The sequence below is a fragment of the Enoplosus armatus genome, chromosome 12 (assembly GCF_043641665.1).
Source record: "Enoplosus armatus isolate fEnoArm2 chromosome 12, fEnoArm2.hap1, whole genome shotgun sequence".
In the NCBI taxonomy this organism is placed as follows: domain Eukaryota; kingdom Metazoa; phylum Chordata; class Actinopteri; order Centrarchiformes; family Enoplosidae; genus Enoplosus; species Enoplosus armatus.
Window position 1 is genome coordinate 1608509 of NC_092191.1, and position 17374 is coordinate 1625882.

The window sequence follows — 17374 nt, forward strand, 5'->3', positions numbered from 1 at the left end:
CGTCCTCCATGAAACAATGAATTCTCTGCAGAGGAAAGCTCGCTCATTATTCTCTTTTATAGTGAGACCTTGGTATGTATTTCTGCTTTCATGAGTACTTTGGTTTAAAAACATCTGAAACAGATGTGACAAGAGCGTGTGTGTGTGTGTGTGTGTGTGTGTGTGTGTGTGTGTGTGTGTGTGTGTGTACTAACCTCATCCAGTGAGTCGCTGAGGAGTTGTGCTCGTCGTACTTTAATGTTGAGAAACAGAAGGTTCATGTCCACTCTCTGCCTGCGAGAAACCTTACTGACCAGGCTTTGCTGTGACACACACACACACACACACACACACACACACACACACACACACACACACACACACACACACATACACACACACACACACACACACACACACACACACACACACACACGCACACACACATACACACACACACAGAATTTAAGTCTGTAGATATTGCATCTTGCACATTCTGTCTGCTTTCTAGTTTTCATGTGTTTAGTTTCAGGGCAGGAGCTTGAACTTGTATTGAAATGAAGTTTCTCACATGTAAACAAGTGCAAAGACGTTTGCGTGTGTGTGTGTGTGTGTGTGTGTGTGTGTGTGTGTGTCTCACCCTGGCCTGACTGATCATCTGTTGCTCAGAGTCTTTCTGGATGATGGCTTTCTTCACCACTGTGGAAAGGATGAAGGGAAACTGACAGAAGGAAAACCTGAGGACAAGAAGACATATGCAAAGGCTTACTAGAACACCCCACCACACCAGCCAGGGACCTTTGGAGCTGATGGTCTGAACTGTAAACTCTGGATCCATTTCCTTTATCAGATGCTAACGAGCCGTGACGCAGCGTGAAGCTGACTTCACGGCTTCTGAAAGTGTTTCCACGTTCTGGATAACCTGCAGCTGTGGGAACGTTACTTCGTCTCTGCTCAGGAGGAGAAACTCAGTCTGCCTTCCAGCTAACATCCCCCCTGCTCATGGGTACGTAGTCAAGCTTAGACTAAGTGTTAAAATGGGTCTTTCTTTGTTGTCTGGATAGTTCATTTGTCTAATATAATTTGAAACTTAACACTGTTCACAAAAACAAAAACACGGCGAGCACCAAATCTATTAAGCAGCACTGCAGACAGATTCTGTTTAGTTTACCAGGCAGGAAAACCATTCTGGACACGTTCAGTCATTTTAGCAGAAGTCAGCCAGTCAGTTTCTGGCTAAACTGGATATATCTGACCTATTTGAGTTGCCGTAGTTCTGCCAGGTCCTGTACTCCTCCATGAAGTCTATGTGCTCCAGAGTGATGTTGTAGAAGTCGGTGAAAGGCATGATGGGAGGAGAGGAGACACTGTTGGCTGCATCTGAGGAGAGGAAAAGAAGATAAATATACAATAAATATACAGCAAGTTGTTGGCGTGATATGAGTGTGTGTGTGTGTGTGTGTGTGTGTGTGTGGGACTCACTGAACAGGCCGAGCACTTTGGTAGCAGAGGGAACCCACCAGGAGCACTTGGCCAGAGGAGGAAGTTCGTCTGGTTCTGCAGGAAACAGACGGGTGGAGATGAACTGCAGGAGGCGCTCTACCAGCTGCCTGAAACGCCTCGCCGACAGCCTGGCACACACACACACACACACACAGTTAATACTGGTTAACATCAGCAGCTTGGCGGAGTCAAAACTGCACATACCCTGAAATATACACATGCACAAAAATAGACACTTACACTTCAAGAGAGAAAAACAGCAGCGTTGGATGGAGAAACTGGGTTTTTGGATTCGAGCAGAACTGAACAGAACTTGTAATTTGAAGCAGCTCGCTTGTAAATCATCACCACAAAAAGGATGCATTCTTCAGGGCTCCTTATTCAGGCTGAGAGAGACGCACAGAAGCTGGCTTACATTTGTAATTGTAGGCTGTGTGTCAAGTTTTAAAAGCTACGAGATCTGACTAAACTGGCTGAAAGTGGATTACGTTTCTACGTCCTTTATAATTGTAGGGCTTCATACCGTTTGACCAACATGATACCTAGTTTTCATTTTAGGAGATACCTAAATGATGTTTAAACACTCCTGTTTAAACACTTGGTGCCACAGATGGATTTCAATTTGTACTCAAGATGTACTGAGTTTTCATACTCAGAGAAATGTATTCTCATCAGCTTTCTTTGGCATGCACATAGCATGAGCTGTGGACTGCATCAGTACAGAGATGATTTCTTCCAGGTGCCACACAACAGTGATGGACAGTGATGGTAATAACGCATGTGCAGTAAAAGTATATATTTTACATTACTGCTGCATGACTCCTCCTCCTCCTCCTCCTCAGATTAGAGACAGAAAACAAAGATGATGATGATGAAAAACAAGTTGGTTGGGGTTTGTACCAAATGACAAGAGAGACTCGTCAAAGCTCGACGCTGTGTGTGATGTTTGCATGAGGACAGAGAGCCAGAGCAAAGCATTTCCAGTTAGAGATGGAAACACTTTAAATTTACGTTCCCATCACACAATCAATCACCTGCTAACCCCGCTGCAAAGACGGGATGACGAGACCCAATCTGCCTGCACGTCCGGAGGTTATTTACAGAGCTCCAAATCACAAGTTTCCCTCAGAGGGCTTTACAGTGTGTGAACATCCAACAGCCTCTGTCCTTAAACCCGGGTTGGATCAGTGAATGCAAAGATAAAGAAAACGCGCCTTTGATTTAATCCTGCTGTAAAATTAACTTTAAGGGAGATGAAGAAGAAGACAAATACACACACACACACTTAGACTTACTTTTTGAGCCAGTGAACCAGGAAGTGGTGGTCGGCCTCAGAAAGAGCTGCAATTTGCCTCAGCAGGTGAGCGCAGATCACATAGGTGCTGGTGCTCGAATACTGGGGGTTCTGCACACACACACACACACACACACACACACACACACACACACACACACACACACACACACACACACACACACACACACACACACACACACACACACACAACAATATGTCATTTTGTGAGAAAGCTAACTGCTCACATATTTGGCGTAGAAACTACTGACTTCAGAAGTTCCAGCTCCTGAATTGGGACACATGCAGCTGGTGGTTTTAAATGAGGTTCTCCGTTTCTGTCGAGCACTTCATCCATCAGTGTGTCCATCAGTAGCACACTCAAACCTCGACTCATTACAACTTGGATCTTATTCTAGTAGTTTTGACCATCATATCAGTATTAATAATACTTTACTCACCAAGTTAATACCTCAAATCTGGGACTGGCACTAAAAGGATCAAACCCCCAAACTTATTTGGAAGAGAAAATTAAAGCAAATGGTAGAAAAGAAAACTGCCCTGTCCAACTTCATTATGTGCCTTTGACTTTGAGAACACGAGGTTCTCCCTCTTAGACTGTTTGGATGTAATAAAAATAATAACAAATGACATAATAAGTGAGATAATCCCAAAGAGCTCCACTCGGTCTTAACTGGGTTTAACACAGAGGAGAGCTGAATGTGTAGCCTGAAGAGCCTGTGAAGGAGGGAGAGTCGTCATCAGACAGGAAACCAGCAGTCCTCAACTCCAACATGACCTCACCCAGTCCCAGTGTGTGTGTGTGTGTGTGTGTGTGTGTGTGCGGTTGTGTCCTCCTGAGAGCTGGAAGACGAGGCAAGTCCTCAAAGTCCAACGGGACAAAATCAGACATTTGGCTTGTGTGTGTGTGTGTTGATGGAGCGTGGAACCACAGTGGAACTACTGTAGATTCCTGTTTTATCTGATTCTAATCCCCAAAACCATATATGGAAATCAGACTGGAGAGAGAGAGAAAGAGTGAGACAGAGATCAAAAATAGGATGAAAGAGAGGAACCCACAAACAGAAAAAGACAGAAATGAAGGGCAGAATAAGAAAGAGACAGAGAGGTACGAGGGAAGCAGTCCTGTCCACCAGCACTGATGGGAAAAGACAGAAGACGAGAGAGAAGGAGAGAAAGAGTAAAACACAGTTGTTGTTCGGTCAAAGTTCCAGTGTTAAATAAGCAATCATACATCTGACCTGCAGAATTAGGACCAGGATCAGCTTTACAAACCTAATCCACATCCAACTGTTTCAATTAGGGATGTAAATAATTAACTGTTTAACTGTTTAACCGACAATACAGATTAATATAATACCAAATATTATTAACAGCCACGACGATGCTCCTGAGAGACGACTGCAGCGCCCCCGATGTTCTTCCAGAGACATCGGGACCATCTGAGGGGGCGTTCTCCGCACCAGACTAACCCCACAACATGTCGACATGTTGCTGTTTCTGAATAAAAACCAGTAGACAAGCTGGCTGTGAGGGAGGCCTGAGCCTGGCCTGCTTCCTTTATTTTAGATTCTGAAGATTCTTAATCTTGTCGGTTAACGGTTAACAGCTGGTGAAAGAGGGTTGTCTATCGGTCACAAAAGAAAATTCTAAATTAGCATCCGAGAGCCAAAGTGAAACTGGAACCTCGGCTTCTGTTCAAGAAAACCTCACTGACATTTGTAACTACGCTCATAACTAAAAACATGTCAGTATGTTAATGGCAGTACTGCTCTGAAAAACTACTATCAATATTTACTCAATTATTTATTTTGCAGGCTAAACATGGAGTCTGTGAGCGAGGGGAGGCGTCGCAGCTGATTTGTTTGATGGTGATTTGAGGTGAACGGAACGGAGGCGAGCCCAGATGTGACATCCGGACTTCAGCTCTCTATAACTGCACTGTCAAACAGTTTAACATGCTCATGCTGGATGTGAGGAGTCTGTTGAACTCCTTCAGGACACCTCGGACTATCTTTACAGCGTCTCAAGGATTTTCAGTCTCACCTGAACAAGAATGAAATATGCTCGCAGGTCATCTTTTGTCCGAGGCCTGAAAACAGAACACACACACAAACCACAAGCTGTCACACAAGAGAACAACTGCACTGCGACAAAAACACAACCCAACCAGAATTTAAATGACCAAATTATGTGATTTGTGTTCGCATTGTTTGTAAATGACACTGAAGCTGAAAGACGTGTTCTCACCCTTTCCACTCCCTCAGCAGGCTGTTGATGATCCCTTTCAACACTGACTTCTGGATGTCCTGAGGCTAAACACACACAGAAAATAACGTGTTCCAATATATTCTGATTCTTGACAAAACAGCAAGAATCACAAGAAGAGACCCACAAAGAGAACAGGAAACACTGGTCGCCATATGTATCCAACCTTTACTTAAAGGTCACTTCAGGACTGAAGTGGTCCATGTTTGAAAAGACAGTTTTTAAAGTCACTGGCTGGATGTCATTAATGAGCATCACTTGGCAGTTCATCAAGTTTTATAGAATGTGTGTAAACTTGAATAGAGATCATAAACTCTGTTACAGACTTGGCCTCATGATGAAATACAGTCTCTTTGCAAATGTTGAGTGGCTTGGTGGCAGTTCAATATTTCCAAAAGGACAAAGGATGTAGATCAGCTTGATGGTGTGATATGAGACCCTTGTATATATGTGTGTGTGTGTGTGTAGGTGTGTGTAGGTGTGGTCTTGCTGTCACATGCTTACTGTGCTGAGCAGCGCATCGTAAACAGCGTTGACAAACTTGGCGTTGACTCCTGAGTCGTCTATGGTGTTAAATGATCCATTCGCCTCTCGCTGGGAAAGGACAGAAGAAAATGAGGAGAGAGCATGAGAAAAAAAACGCTTTCCCATCGTAAAAAACGGTTATGGCGTCTGGGGAAATTTTAACAGCATCTAAAACAGTTTTCTCACAACAGGCATTCTGCTGAGAGGCAGACTCTGTGTGTGTGCTCATGTCTTCTACCTTGAAGGCAGCGTTGATTTCTATGAAGGAGTCGAAGGTGGTCAGGTAAAACTCTCGGACCTCCCTCCAGTCACCTGATTGGACGGCACGCTCCATGTCCTCTCTGGCAACACACACAAACACGCAGTGCTTGAAAAGACGAACCAGGCCTGGCTTTATTTTCATGTGTTTCGCACATCAGAAGCGAGGTGGGTTTGTTTTATGGGGAGAACAGTCTTGATGTCATGGGCCCCAATTCGGGGGCTGGAAACTCACTGAAACTCCTTGGTGGTCTTGGTTCGTAGGGGGATGATGGGGTCGGAGGGGAACGGAGCTTTGACCTCTGGAGGCAGAGTGTCGATGGAGAGCCGCTGCTTTTGACGAACATCGCTGCAGATCGGCGGCAGCTCTCTCCCTGAGCGAGAGACACACAGAAAGACAACAAAACACTCGTTAACTGGGCTTCCTGTGGAGGCGTGACCTTCATTTCAGCTCTGGAGGAGGAATCAACTGCGAAGTGCTCAAGCCTCAACGATGAGGCCACATCCTCTTCTCAACCACCTGAGCTTTCTGAGCTACAGCAGCTCTCACACGGAGAATAAATAAATGGAGTTCTGACGAGAAAATCAGCAAGACTCATAAATAAACGTGAGGTCTGTAATCAAGATGTCTAGATGATATGAAAGCTGCCTCCAGAGTGGCACCAGATCTCAAAGGTTTCTTGTTTGGACTCTGAAGCAGACAAATATCTTTTTGTAAAAGAGTCAAATTGTATATTTAAAGATCCAGATTGGATTTGAACCAACAACTTCTCGAACCTGAGCTTTCTGAGTTGGATCAGCTCTCACACAGAGAATGACCTGGACATCATTACAGACACAGAGTTCAGATGAGACAGGGAAGGGTTTATCTGAATTAGATGTTTTAATACTAAAACCCTTGCAAGGTTACACCTCTGTTGTCCCTGTCACAAATGCTTCTACTGCCTTGGATGGTAAATGGACTGTACTCATATGGTGCTTTTTGAAAGCGATCTCATTCACATTCACAATCAACCGTGTGATTAAAGGGCGCTCTGCCGCCTGAGCCACAGCCCCCCGTCTTAATGAATAGATCACAGTAGCTCTCGAATTACAAATGTAATTAGGCTTAAAACTCAAGCTTTCAGTCATTTCAGCTGCACATTCAGTCATTTTGCAAGTGAGAACGCGTTTCACACTCGCTGGATTCATGGAGGATGAAAAACGATTCATCAATCCATTCATAAATGAATCAAACAAGTAGACAGCACTTTGATAGAAACATCAAACGACTGATTGGTACTGCGAATAGCTCAAAAGAGCTTTAAATCAAAGAACAAAACACAAGATGGGAAGTGTTTTACTGTTCTACCTGTAACATGTAAAGGTGTAGAGAACACACAGCGGGACAAAGAGGACGAGGACAGACAGCAAAAGACAGTCAGACCGAGAAAGAGACGTCCGTGATGATGTCGCCTCGACACACACGCAGACACACCACACAAATGATTGCTTTAACCTCAATCAGTGTGTAATCACAGAGGCCAGGCTGCACTGTGCGACTACAACAAACACACTCAGAAAAACACACAAACACACCGTCCTCCCACACTTCCCCCCGTCCATTCTGTGTATAATTAGCCTCCTATTGTATCCGTCTCCACAGTAACAATAGTCACCGGCAGGCCTGTCCAGGTGCATTGTGGGTGCTCGTTCTGTAGGCGTGGACAGATTGTAAAAGGGACACAAGTACAGAGGCGGACGGACGGACGGACAAATGACAATGTGATCAGGTGTTGGGTCGTCGTCTCGTCTCATGTTAGGTTGTGGGGTCGTCACAATTAAAAGAGTACGCAGAAATATCTGAATATGTGAATCTGTCCAGCAGAGTTTGACATGTCTGTGTACAAGACGAAATATGGGTCTGATGGTGGCGCTAGAGGTTGAAATACAGTTTTCTGTATTATTTACTGGCATGTTTTGTATTAATATATCCATATTTTAGTTTCATTTGTCAAACTTGTTTTAACCTTTAGACCATTTCCTTTCATCCATGTTTCTGTTTTATGCTGTTTTGATGATGTCATTGAGCTTTACAGGCCCACCACAACAACAACAACAACAACACTTTCTAACCACTTCAAGACAAAGGAAAAATACACATAACGAACATAAATAAACTCCCATTTCCTTGGATGGCTGAAATCCAATAAGAGCTGTATGTGATATACCAGTTCCTGGGTTCACAAAACAAAAAGATGAATCCTCTGGTGATCATGAATATCCACGACACCTTTCATGGAAATCTAGCTTTGAAGAGCCCTCGTCATGGACGGTCAGGGAGAATCAGAGGGTCTGTGAATCATCCTCCGGGGAACATGAATATCCAGCATGTTTCATAGCAGCCTGGCTATGAAATGTATTCATTAGTTCTTCAGTTGTTGGACAACAAGAAAGAAACGTGGTGCTGATGAGAGCAGGAACATGAGGAAGAAAAGGCTCTTAACACTCATCCTTCCATCTTTGCACCCTTGCCCCCCCCCCCTTCACTGCGTCCTAATTACCCCTGCTTTGTCAGCTTGTGCATCACCCAATTTAGTCCTGAGAGCAACAAGCCTCGGTCGTCATGACACCCTTTAATCAGAAGAGACACCTTCAGGACCTCCAAGGACATCCTCTCCCTCTCCTCTTTTTCTTTCATCAGTTGATTTCTTTTGACGAGGGGTAAAAGGATCTTCCTCAAGTGTTGTCACGACGTGCCGTCCATTAATTCACGTCATTGTTCCTGCTGAGGTTTCATGAATGGAGCCGTCCACAAACATCCGACCGACCGTGAGCTGTCCTCCTGCATGTCAGGCAACCTAATGAGGAGTTTTCCCTCTAAAATGGAACATGTTAAGTATAAGAAATCCGTTTAATTAGGGAACAATTCACTGTTTAGGTCAACCACTTGACCAACAGCAGCAGATAAAACTCAGCCACGCTCAGGTACTGTCGACAGACTGACGCGATCTACAAGGTGTCAAACATGTTCGATTCGGACAAAACTGTGGCATTAAAGTGTGATCCGTATCGGGAAACATTATCTGGGAAAACGCAAGTTAATGGCAGGTTTAAATGCGTGCAGAACACATTGGGATCTGAATGCGTTGGATCAGCCACACCACATTTGGAGGTGGTCAGGCTCACATTGTGATCAGATCTCAGCCAGGTGTGAATGCAATCCGTACAGCGTGACCACACTCTTAAGAAAAAAAGATGGAGGGTCACCTGACTCTGCCTCTCTCCAATAGCAAGGTCGTAGCAGTAGCTAGCAAGTCTTCAAAATATATAACGTGTAAATGCAAAGACTTTATATTTTGTGTATGATACTTACCTATTTATTGAATTTGAATCATCCTTTGCACTGAGGAAGTTAAGGATGTTTAAAGGAGAGCTAAACCAGCAGCATGGTGGTAGATGACCTTCAAATGTGACAGAAACTGTTCAGGAACGAGCGCGTACACAGATATCATATTCATACACCCAATGTAGCAGTTTTCTTCTCCGCGTCACTACATCCTGCTGCAGAGCCCGAGTTTCCCAGCTGAGATCAATAAAGTTTTTAATCTTTGATGCCAGTGTTTCTAGAAAAGGTGTCATTGTTTTCCGATCCTGAAATGAATCTCAGACGGATCTCTGCTCAGCCTCGGCACACAAAACCATATTTGACAATATTAAAAAGGAAATACAAACCTCCCGTAATACTTTACAGATGAAATAGCAAATTGTGGTGATTATCCAGCAGGCCGGACGCCTGTAACGGGCCCGAGGAATGCTGCACTATCTTATGTGTGTGTGTGTGTGTTGAGTGTTTTCACTTTCATATGGTTTTCATTTGGGGCGGAGGTTTGCATAATTATTCTGGCATCAGTAGCCGTGGTGACAAAGCGGGCTGGTGAGCTCTCCGCTGGGTCTGCGTTCTCACGGCAGTCAGAAATAACCTCGCCTTTAACAGGAAGCAGCACTCCCTTTAATGTCAAAACGCCGATGACGAATAAACGATATCGCCGCCGTCAAGACCCTCATGGCTGTCACAGTGACGGCTTCAGTGCTGATATTTTTGATTTCATTAAATGTCTTTCTCTAATGCTTTATCTTCTGAGGACTCAGTGAAACCAAATTCAATGGAAGTAAACTTTCATTTTTCATGAAACATGCTGAACAGGAGAATATTTCTCTGAGTGATTTCGGCTCTTAAATCTTCTTAAGCTTGAACTGTGAGTCAGCTGAGACCTGAATCGCTCCATATAAAAGCCTGAAACTATCTAATTAGAAGTGTGTTCCTATGATTTTCTGCATACTGCGAGATTTTTCAAATGCTCGGTCATCAACTGGAAAGCATGAACAGCTTTTCTTCTTCTTCTCTCTTTTCTTAAAACCTTCCATTTTGGCAACAGGAGTTGCTGCTCAACATAAACAGAGTCTGAGTACAAACATCAAGCATAATGTAAACAGAGGAAGTAACACATCATTACATCCGAGACAGAGACGGAGACCACGGCGTCTCAGTCCGACAGCGAACGCACCACGCTGACATTCGAACTGTAGTTTTGTGACACCGAGCTGCTAAACTTGTGACATTTGCTTTGAAATGAACTTGTGAGGAGGAAAGTTCTGGCGTAGCTTGTTGCACGAGTCAAACGTGCACATAGCAAGAGTTACATTTGATTTAAAGATGCTACATGTTTTAAGGCAAACATACAGCGTTTCTGAGTTTCTTTTCTGAATACACATTTAGGAAAAAAGGCAGCACTGCTAGTTTTCTTTTTTTAAAGTCACCTCGTATCTTTTTATCCATTTTAGTGGTTTTATTTTCAACTGATGGGCAGACAATTCTACTGATGTGTTGCACCATGAAGCCTTCATCAGAGCATGACGGCAATGAGTTTCCTTTTTACAGGACACGTCATCCGGGTAGCCATCAGTAAGAAAACAGTTGCACCTGTACACATACGAGAAGATCCAGGAGACTACAGGAGAGCCACAGACAGAAACAACAAGTCCGTCCATTAGTTGCAAATGAAACCAGTAACAATGATAAAAACATAAGGTGACTTTTTCCTTTTACCGTTGCAGAGTAATTTTTTCCCCCTCAAGCAATTCATTTTTTTGTTTTAGGTAACTAAAGTTTAGAGTAAAGACCTGTTTCCTCTCATAAACATTATGTAATGTTAGTCCAAAAAGTTCCAAATATGAGAGAAGGATGAAATAATCTCGTCTACACAGCAACATGTCCCAGTCTGATCGAGTATTGAGCACCATGTGGTTTTAACATTCGTCATCTTGTTTCTTGAAGCTGGTGCTCCGATCTGTTCCCTACATATTGAAGAAAAAGCGCATTAAAGCTGAACGTTATAATTAAACAACGTTTAATTTCTTGATTTCCTCAGTTTTGATAAACAAGGTCCTCTTGCTTCTGGTAACCGAGAGTGAAGAGAAATGGAAAAGCCAGAATACTGAACTCACCGTGTCTGAGCCACTGGGTGTTGGTCAGGGTGCCCATCATGCCGCCAGCCAAGCCCCGCCCGCCTGCGTCCCGCCGCTGGCTCAGCGTGGAGATGAAGGTGCCCAGAGACGGAAACGGCTGCTTAGCTCCTCGCCCCAAACCCTGACGCAGGAAGATGACATCATCATCACCACCAGGTATTATATCTATGTTGAAGACACTCTGAAGGACACAAACACTGAATAACAACTAAATAACCGGCATCAGAAAGTGTTGGTGACTAAACAGCGAATTACTCCGCCTGATGACTATATTTTGGGCTGACACACAGAGAACCATTGTTGCTCACCAGATAACATAACCTGCTTCACTCTCTCTCTCTCTCCAAGGCACTTCAACATGCACAGGAGGAGCCGGGGTTCAAACCGCCAACCCTGGGATCAGTGTACGACCCGCTCTACCGCCTCAGCCAGCGCCATATTATTTGTGTGGAGCCTGAAGTGCTTTACAGGTTGATTTTTGGAGCCTTTCAATAATGGCCCCTTTATTATCAAAGATGACAGTAACACATTTAACAAAATATATAAGAACGCTGAACTTCACTGACAAGTTGTGATTTAAAAAATAACCAATTACACAAATGAGAAAAATAGTTTAAGCTTGAATGAAGAAAATTTAAATCAATAAAAATGCAGCATTTTATTTATCTGCCAATATATTCAATTTATATCCAACCTGCCAATAATATAAATGAAGCTACTTCAAGAGGTTTCTGAAGCGACATGTGAAGCTCTAATACAGTTTTATTGGAAACACTTTAGCAAGAAATGGCTAAGGATGTAAAACACGTGAACACCAATGCTGATTTGTTTTTACACTGAAAAACTCCAGTGTTACTAATAAATCAACTAAACAGAGACTCTGCTTTCTCAGATTCGAAGGTTTCTCACCAGATCGGGAACTTCTCAGATCATCCAGACTTTCAGCTGCATGAACAGACAATGACAATATAAACAAAGCTGAACTGACTAAAAGTTCACTGTGATTAATCACCTCCTGGATTCAGGCAGGTTTTTGGTCTCTGCGAGCTGCAGACGAGCCTCAAGGGCAAACAGAGGAAGACATGAAGAGGAGAGGAAGGAGGGATTCAGAGGAGGGAGGAGAAAATGGAAATAACAAGACAAAAGGAAGGAGAGAGGGAATGAAGGAAGGGGAGGATATGAGGGTGAATGAAAAGACAGCAGTTAAGAGGGAAAAAGAAGGAAAGGAGGAATGAGAGAAGGGACAAGAAAGTGCAAATAAGAAGATGAAGGGAGGGGGGGAATAAGAGATGGGACAAGAAAGTGCAAATAAGAAGATGAAGGGAGGGGGGGAATAAGAGATGGGAGAAAAAGGAAATTGATGCAGATAAGACGGGAAAAAATAAAGATGAGGAATAAAAGGAGGAAGACAGAGAAAAACACGAAGGGCAGGAAGAAATGAAAGAATAGATCAAAAGGAGACAGGAGGAAGAGAAGAGGAGGAGGAAGAGGAGGTGGAGGGATCAACAGATGCACAGCAGCCGCTCCTGACAGCAGCGCACACACACACACACACACACACACACACACACACACACACACACACACACACACACACACACACACACACACACACACACACACACACACACACACACACACACACACACACTCCAGCAGCGATGTGTTCAGGGGCTGCAGACCAGCAGGAGCAGGAAGACGGTCAATCATTCAAAATAATACAAATCACAACAAAATCATAGTCTTTGCATCGGCACACACACACACACACACACACACACACACACACACACTACAAACAGACACACACACACACGTTGTACACTAACACGTGTGTGCTTTCATCTCGTGTCTTTGCCTCTCTGTGGGAGCGTTAATGAGATTCAACAACAGCTTCTTCTTTCAGATCGGATCAAACACATTTCGACAACGATGACTGATCTGCACACAAAACACGGCGTGTGTGCGCGAATACAAACGCAGCTTTTACAGAAACCAGATCCACTGAAATCATTGAAAAGAACAACACCTGTAACATTAACACAACATGTATATTAACTGTTGCCAGCTGGGTGAATATATACATTTTCAACTGACTTTACAGTGCAGTGCTCCATTTATCAAGACCTCCATCTGCTTCATCTTAAACTGACAGTGTGTGAGCGTCTGTAGGGATGGTAATGTTGGTGTGTCGGTCCAACACGTTGGTCCACAATGAAATATCACAACCATCTGATGGATCGTCATTACATTTTTTTTATAATTACACTCCCGTCTCAGTGAAGCCACATCTGAGAGCCACATCTCTGGCCTAACGCTTTCATTATCACCGCCACAGCCCCGCCCACTCCGGCTGATTGACAGGTGATCTCCGAATCAGTTCAACTTTGGGGTTTTTCATTGAGGAAAAAACAGCAAGTATTTCTAGTAGTTTTCCTTGATGAAATGAACACTGACTACGTCCTGGTTCACATCTGACTACAATTAGCAGCTTTAGCAGCAGTTTTTATCTCAGTGAGTCTTGTGATGTTTGTTCTGTCCAACTCTTCTCAGTCATTCAGTCTGAGAGGAAATGTTGTCATCCAGAGAGAAACCACACCAAGAGGAGCTCCACATCTGACACCCCCCCTCTCTCTCAGCTGTTAATCTCTAATCAAACCCTGTAGATTATTCTGAGACTGTGTCTGTGTCATTCTACTATAACTACATAACTTTATGGTTGTCTGCTCTTGTCCTCTGATTTAACTCTGTCGTGTCCAAATGTTTCTTATTGCTTTATACTTGTCATGTCAAACATTTTAGCTGAAGTTCTTATCCCGTCTGACAGACGTTGAGTCCGGGCACCGGAGGACCAGATATGAGCCGACTCTGGCGTGTATGTGGCTGCCACATTCGACTAGGTTTGGGTCAGCAGATTTTAGATGCTTTAGGCTGACAAATCTGCTCTAGTTAGCAGCACTCGGGCCAGAGATGACTCACAGAATTGATCTAAGTAGGCTTGAGCTGATTCTGCATCATTCAACACAAGTCTGGGATGAGTCTGGCAGCCAGTCGTTAGGCCACTGTTGGCTCCTTTGGGTGTGAAAGTGCTACGAGAGGATAAAACAAAGGACAGAACGGTCCAAAAGATCCAGATTTCTGTCTGAACACACATTTAAAGATGTTTTGCCACTGCAAGAGGTTTTTTTCAGTTCTGCTCACTGACTGGGAGTTCTATGCAGTTAAATCTCACAGGTTCTCTCAGCGTTTAATTCGTTCTAAATCGGGTTGAATTACCAGGATACAGGGATCAGACAGGGAGAGTCAGAGCAGCCTGTCAAAGCTTTAGATAGTCGTCTTTAAGTGGAAGCATCACGTCGAGTCCCTCTCATGATTATCAGATTATGCTGTTTAATTTATGGTTCAGGATTTTACAGATTAGACTGATCCGTTCAGTCACCAGCACCACGTTGGTTTCAGGATGCAAAGAGCACTGAAGCTGTTCTGGAGGCTCGTGCTGAAACAACACTGAGACACCTGTTGTACCTGAATGTACTGACGTGTTTAGGTTCCATATTTGAAAACTCAGACGATGTTCAATTTACAATGACATGAAAAAAACAAGAAAAGCAGCCAGAAGCGTAATTAAGTTGCCGTTGAGCCAATAAAGTCGTTCTAATTAATAATAATGTAACCAGACCATCATTTCATCAGACTCTCGGCGGTCTGGAGAAAACCTCGGTTAGAAAATTGGGTTCATGAGGAAACCCTGAGGCAGCTTCCAGAAACAGCAGCTCTGCTTAAACTTCTGTTCAGGTGAAAACAAACGCTCTTCTTCAGCGAGCACCAGCTGGCTTCAATTTTTCTGTTTTTATTGGTCTGCAATACAATGACAGCCCACCGTATCCAAGACCTCTGAGCCTGAATTTCCTCAGATCTAAGCTCGAGGGGCCAGAAGGCTTCTGAGGAGGACTCAGAGAAAGAGTCCGACTGAAGTCCCGGAGAGACGAGCTGCAGAGAGAGAACGCATGCAGCCACTTTATGGCATTTCCAGACACAACCAGAGTCGGTCTGAGCAGTGACAGACTGTTTATTGGTCAAAACCATCTGATCTGCACATTCCTGCTCCCTGACACAATGGAGATGACATCAACCGACCAGCCTGCAACCCCGCCAGTCTGCTCCCAAGTGACACCGATAACCAAACTTAAAACACACGGACGCAAAGTCCGACAGTCCGACGCTCAGCTCCCTGCAATGCATTTAAAAACACCGTGATTACGTCATCAGACGCTGCTGGAGAGCTGATGTCAGGAGTCATTATGTAAGACAGGGCATCACTTTTTCCAACAGGAGAAGGTTTCTCAGTTTGGCGTCGCTCCGTGCACACTGCATGTTCAGTTAGTGTCGCTGGTTCAGACACAAAGTATAAAACATATCTATGTTTTATATAAAAGGCTTTATGCATCTTATGTTCAAGTCTGTTCACCTGGCTGCCAGACAACATTACACTTCAGAAACTATGAAGTTAAAGATCATCAGAATGATTTGGGATCAAGTGAGCATTAAAGTGATTCATACAGTGCTGTGCTGTAGTTAGGACCCAGGTGTTTTTTCTATGGATAATTATATATCAATTAAAACTGTAAACTGTAAACATATTTTCATTAATATTCATTAATCATATAGTGGACTACAAGACTGACAGTGATATTGTATGACTTCAAATACAAACAGGCATTTATTTTTTCTAATTGGAAATGAAGAAAAAAAGTTGCTCATTGAATAATTTTACTGAGTTTTTTCACTTTGACTAACTTCATGCCACAGGAAGAAAACACGTTGTGTACCACAAAAAGACAACAAAGACAGAAACGAAGGCGAACATCTCTTGGTCAATACAAAAGGAGGAAACAGGCACTTTTCTTACAGCAGGAGGGGAGCTGTTGAAAATTGGTGGGAGCTTCTCTCTTTCCCTCTCAACTCCTGACAGCGCAGAATGTTCTCCATCCATCCTCTCGGTGTGGATGAGCGGAAAAAGTTGTTTTTCCCTGGAAAGCCTCAGTCCTCTACAACCTCTGCGTGTCTGCTCCTCAGAGGGCTGCACATGTTTCTAGCAGAGCCGGCTCTGACCCCGAGTTACCCGCCTGTCTGCTCAGTCTGCTCCGTTCTTTCACATAAATCAGGGAGATTCACATCCTAGAGCAAACGGAGTGAACTCTACCTTCGTCGGACAGGTGGGCTCTCCGTTACGCGCACGGTCTGACGCGTAAACGTCTCCAAAAGCTGCAGGTTAAGTCTCCGGAGAAACCTTCACAAGCGCGAAGTTGTTTTAGTTTTAAAGAGTTTTTAAAACGCGTTCAGGTGGCTTACTACCCGCTTCTTCTTCTCCTCCTTTTGTCCCTCTCTGCGTCGCCTGTCGGGGAAGCAGCAACGCTGCGGGCCGGCGCCATGTTTGGAGGAGGAGGAGGAGGAGGAGGAGGCGCCTGGAGACGAGAGCCTGGAGACGGCAGCGCCACACACACACACACACACACACACACACACGAGAGAGAGAGAGAGAGACTAACAGGAAACAGGAGCTTTGGATTCACAATAAACGTGGGAGCCATGAAAGAAAGAAAGAAATGCCAATAATAGGCGTTAAAACTGCTCTTCACTGAAGAGAATCAAACACAGATGTAAACAGAAGCACGTAGAAAAAGAATTAAAATGACTAAAAGAAGAAGAACAGATGATGTAATGAGGTTAATCAAAATGATGACGACATGTTAAATTTAGGAGACAGTCGGTTTTATTTATTATCTCATAATCTTCACTTCATGCGACTCATCCTTCCAAAATATTGAGAAAGAAAATGCTCCTTTTTGTCTTTTCAACATTATTATTTTTACATATCATTATTTATCATCATGTTTTTTCTTCTCAACCTACTTTATATTTGCACTGTAGATCAGGAAGTAGGGCCAGACACGAAGTGTAACTGAAACACTGAAGGCTGTTTCTTCAGTTAGAAACTTATATATTATAACATATATT

General features: G+C 43.7%; 1 protein-coding gene across 2 annotated transcripts in view; it reads right to left on the minus strand.

Moving 5' to 3' along the window:
- The window catches only part of hectd2 (HECT domain containing 2), a 33284-nt gene extending 16935 nt beyond the window's left edge, over positions 1-16349 (minus strand). Inside the window, exons 1-12 of one of the 2 annotated variants that reach the window (XM_070916032.1) lie at positions 16269-16349; positions 11336-11477; positions 6084-6222; positions 5829-5931; positions 5570-5659; positions 5048-5112; positions 4844-4889; positions 2778-2887; positions 1462-1610; positions 1236-1359; positions 620-716; positions 195-302 (exon numbers count right to left, since the gene is read on the minus strand). In XM_070916032.1, the coding sequence (XP_070772133.1) occupies positions 195-302; positions 620-716; positions 1236-1359; positions 1462-1610; positions 2778-2887; positions 4844-4889; positions 5048-5112; positions 5570-5659; positions 5829-5931; positions 6084-6222; positions 11336-11477; positions 16269-16349 (1254 nt within the window). Of the gene's footprint in view, positions 1-194; positions 303-619; positions 717-1235; positions 1360-1461; positions 1611-2777; positions 2888-4843; positions 4890-5047; positions 5113-5569; positions 5660-5828; positions 5932-6083; positions 6223-11335; positions 11478-16265 lie in introns of both variants that reach the window. The other variant, XM_070916031.1, reaches the window with a different exon arrangement.
- Between the last annotated feature and the right edge of the window lie 1025 nt (positions 16350-17374).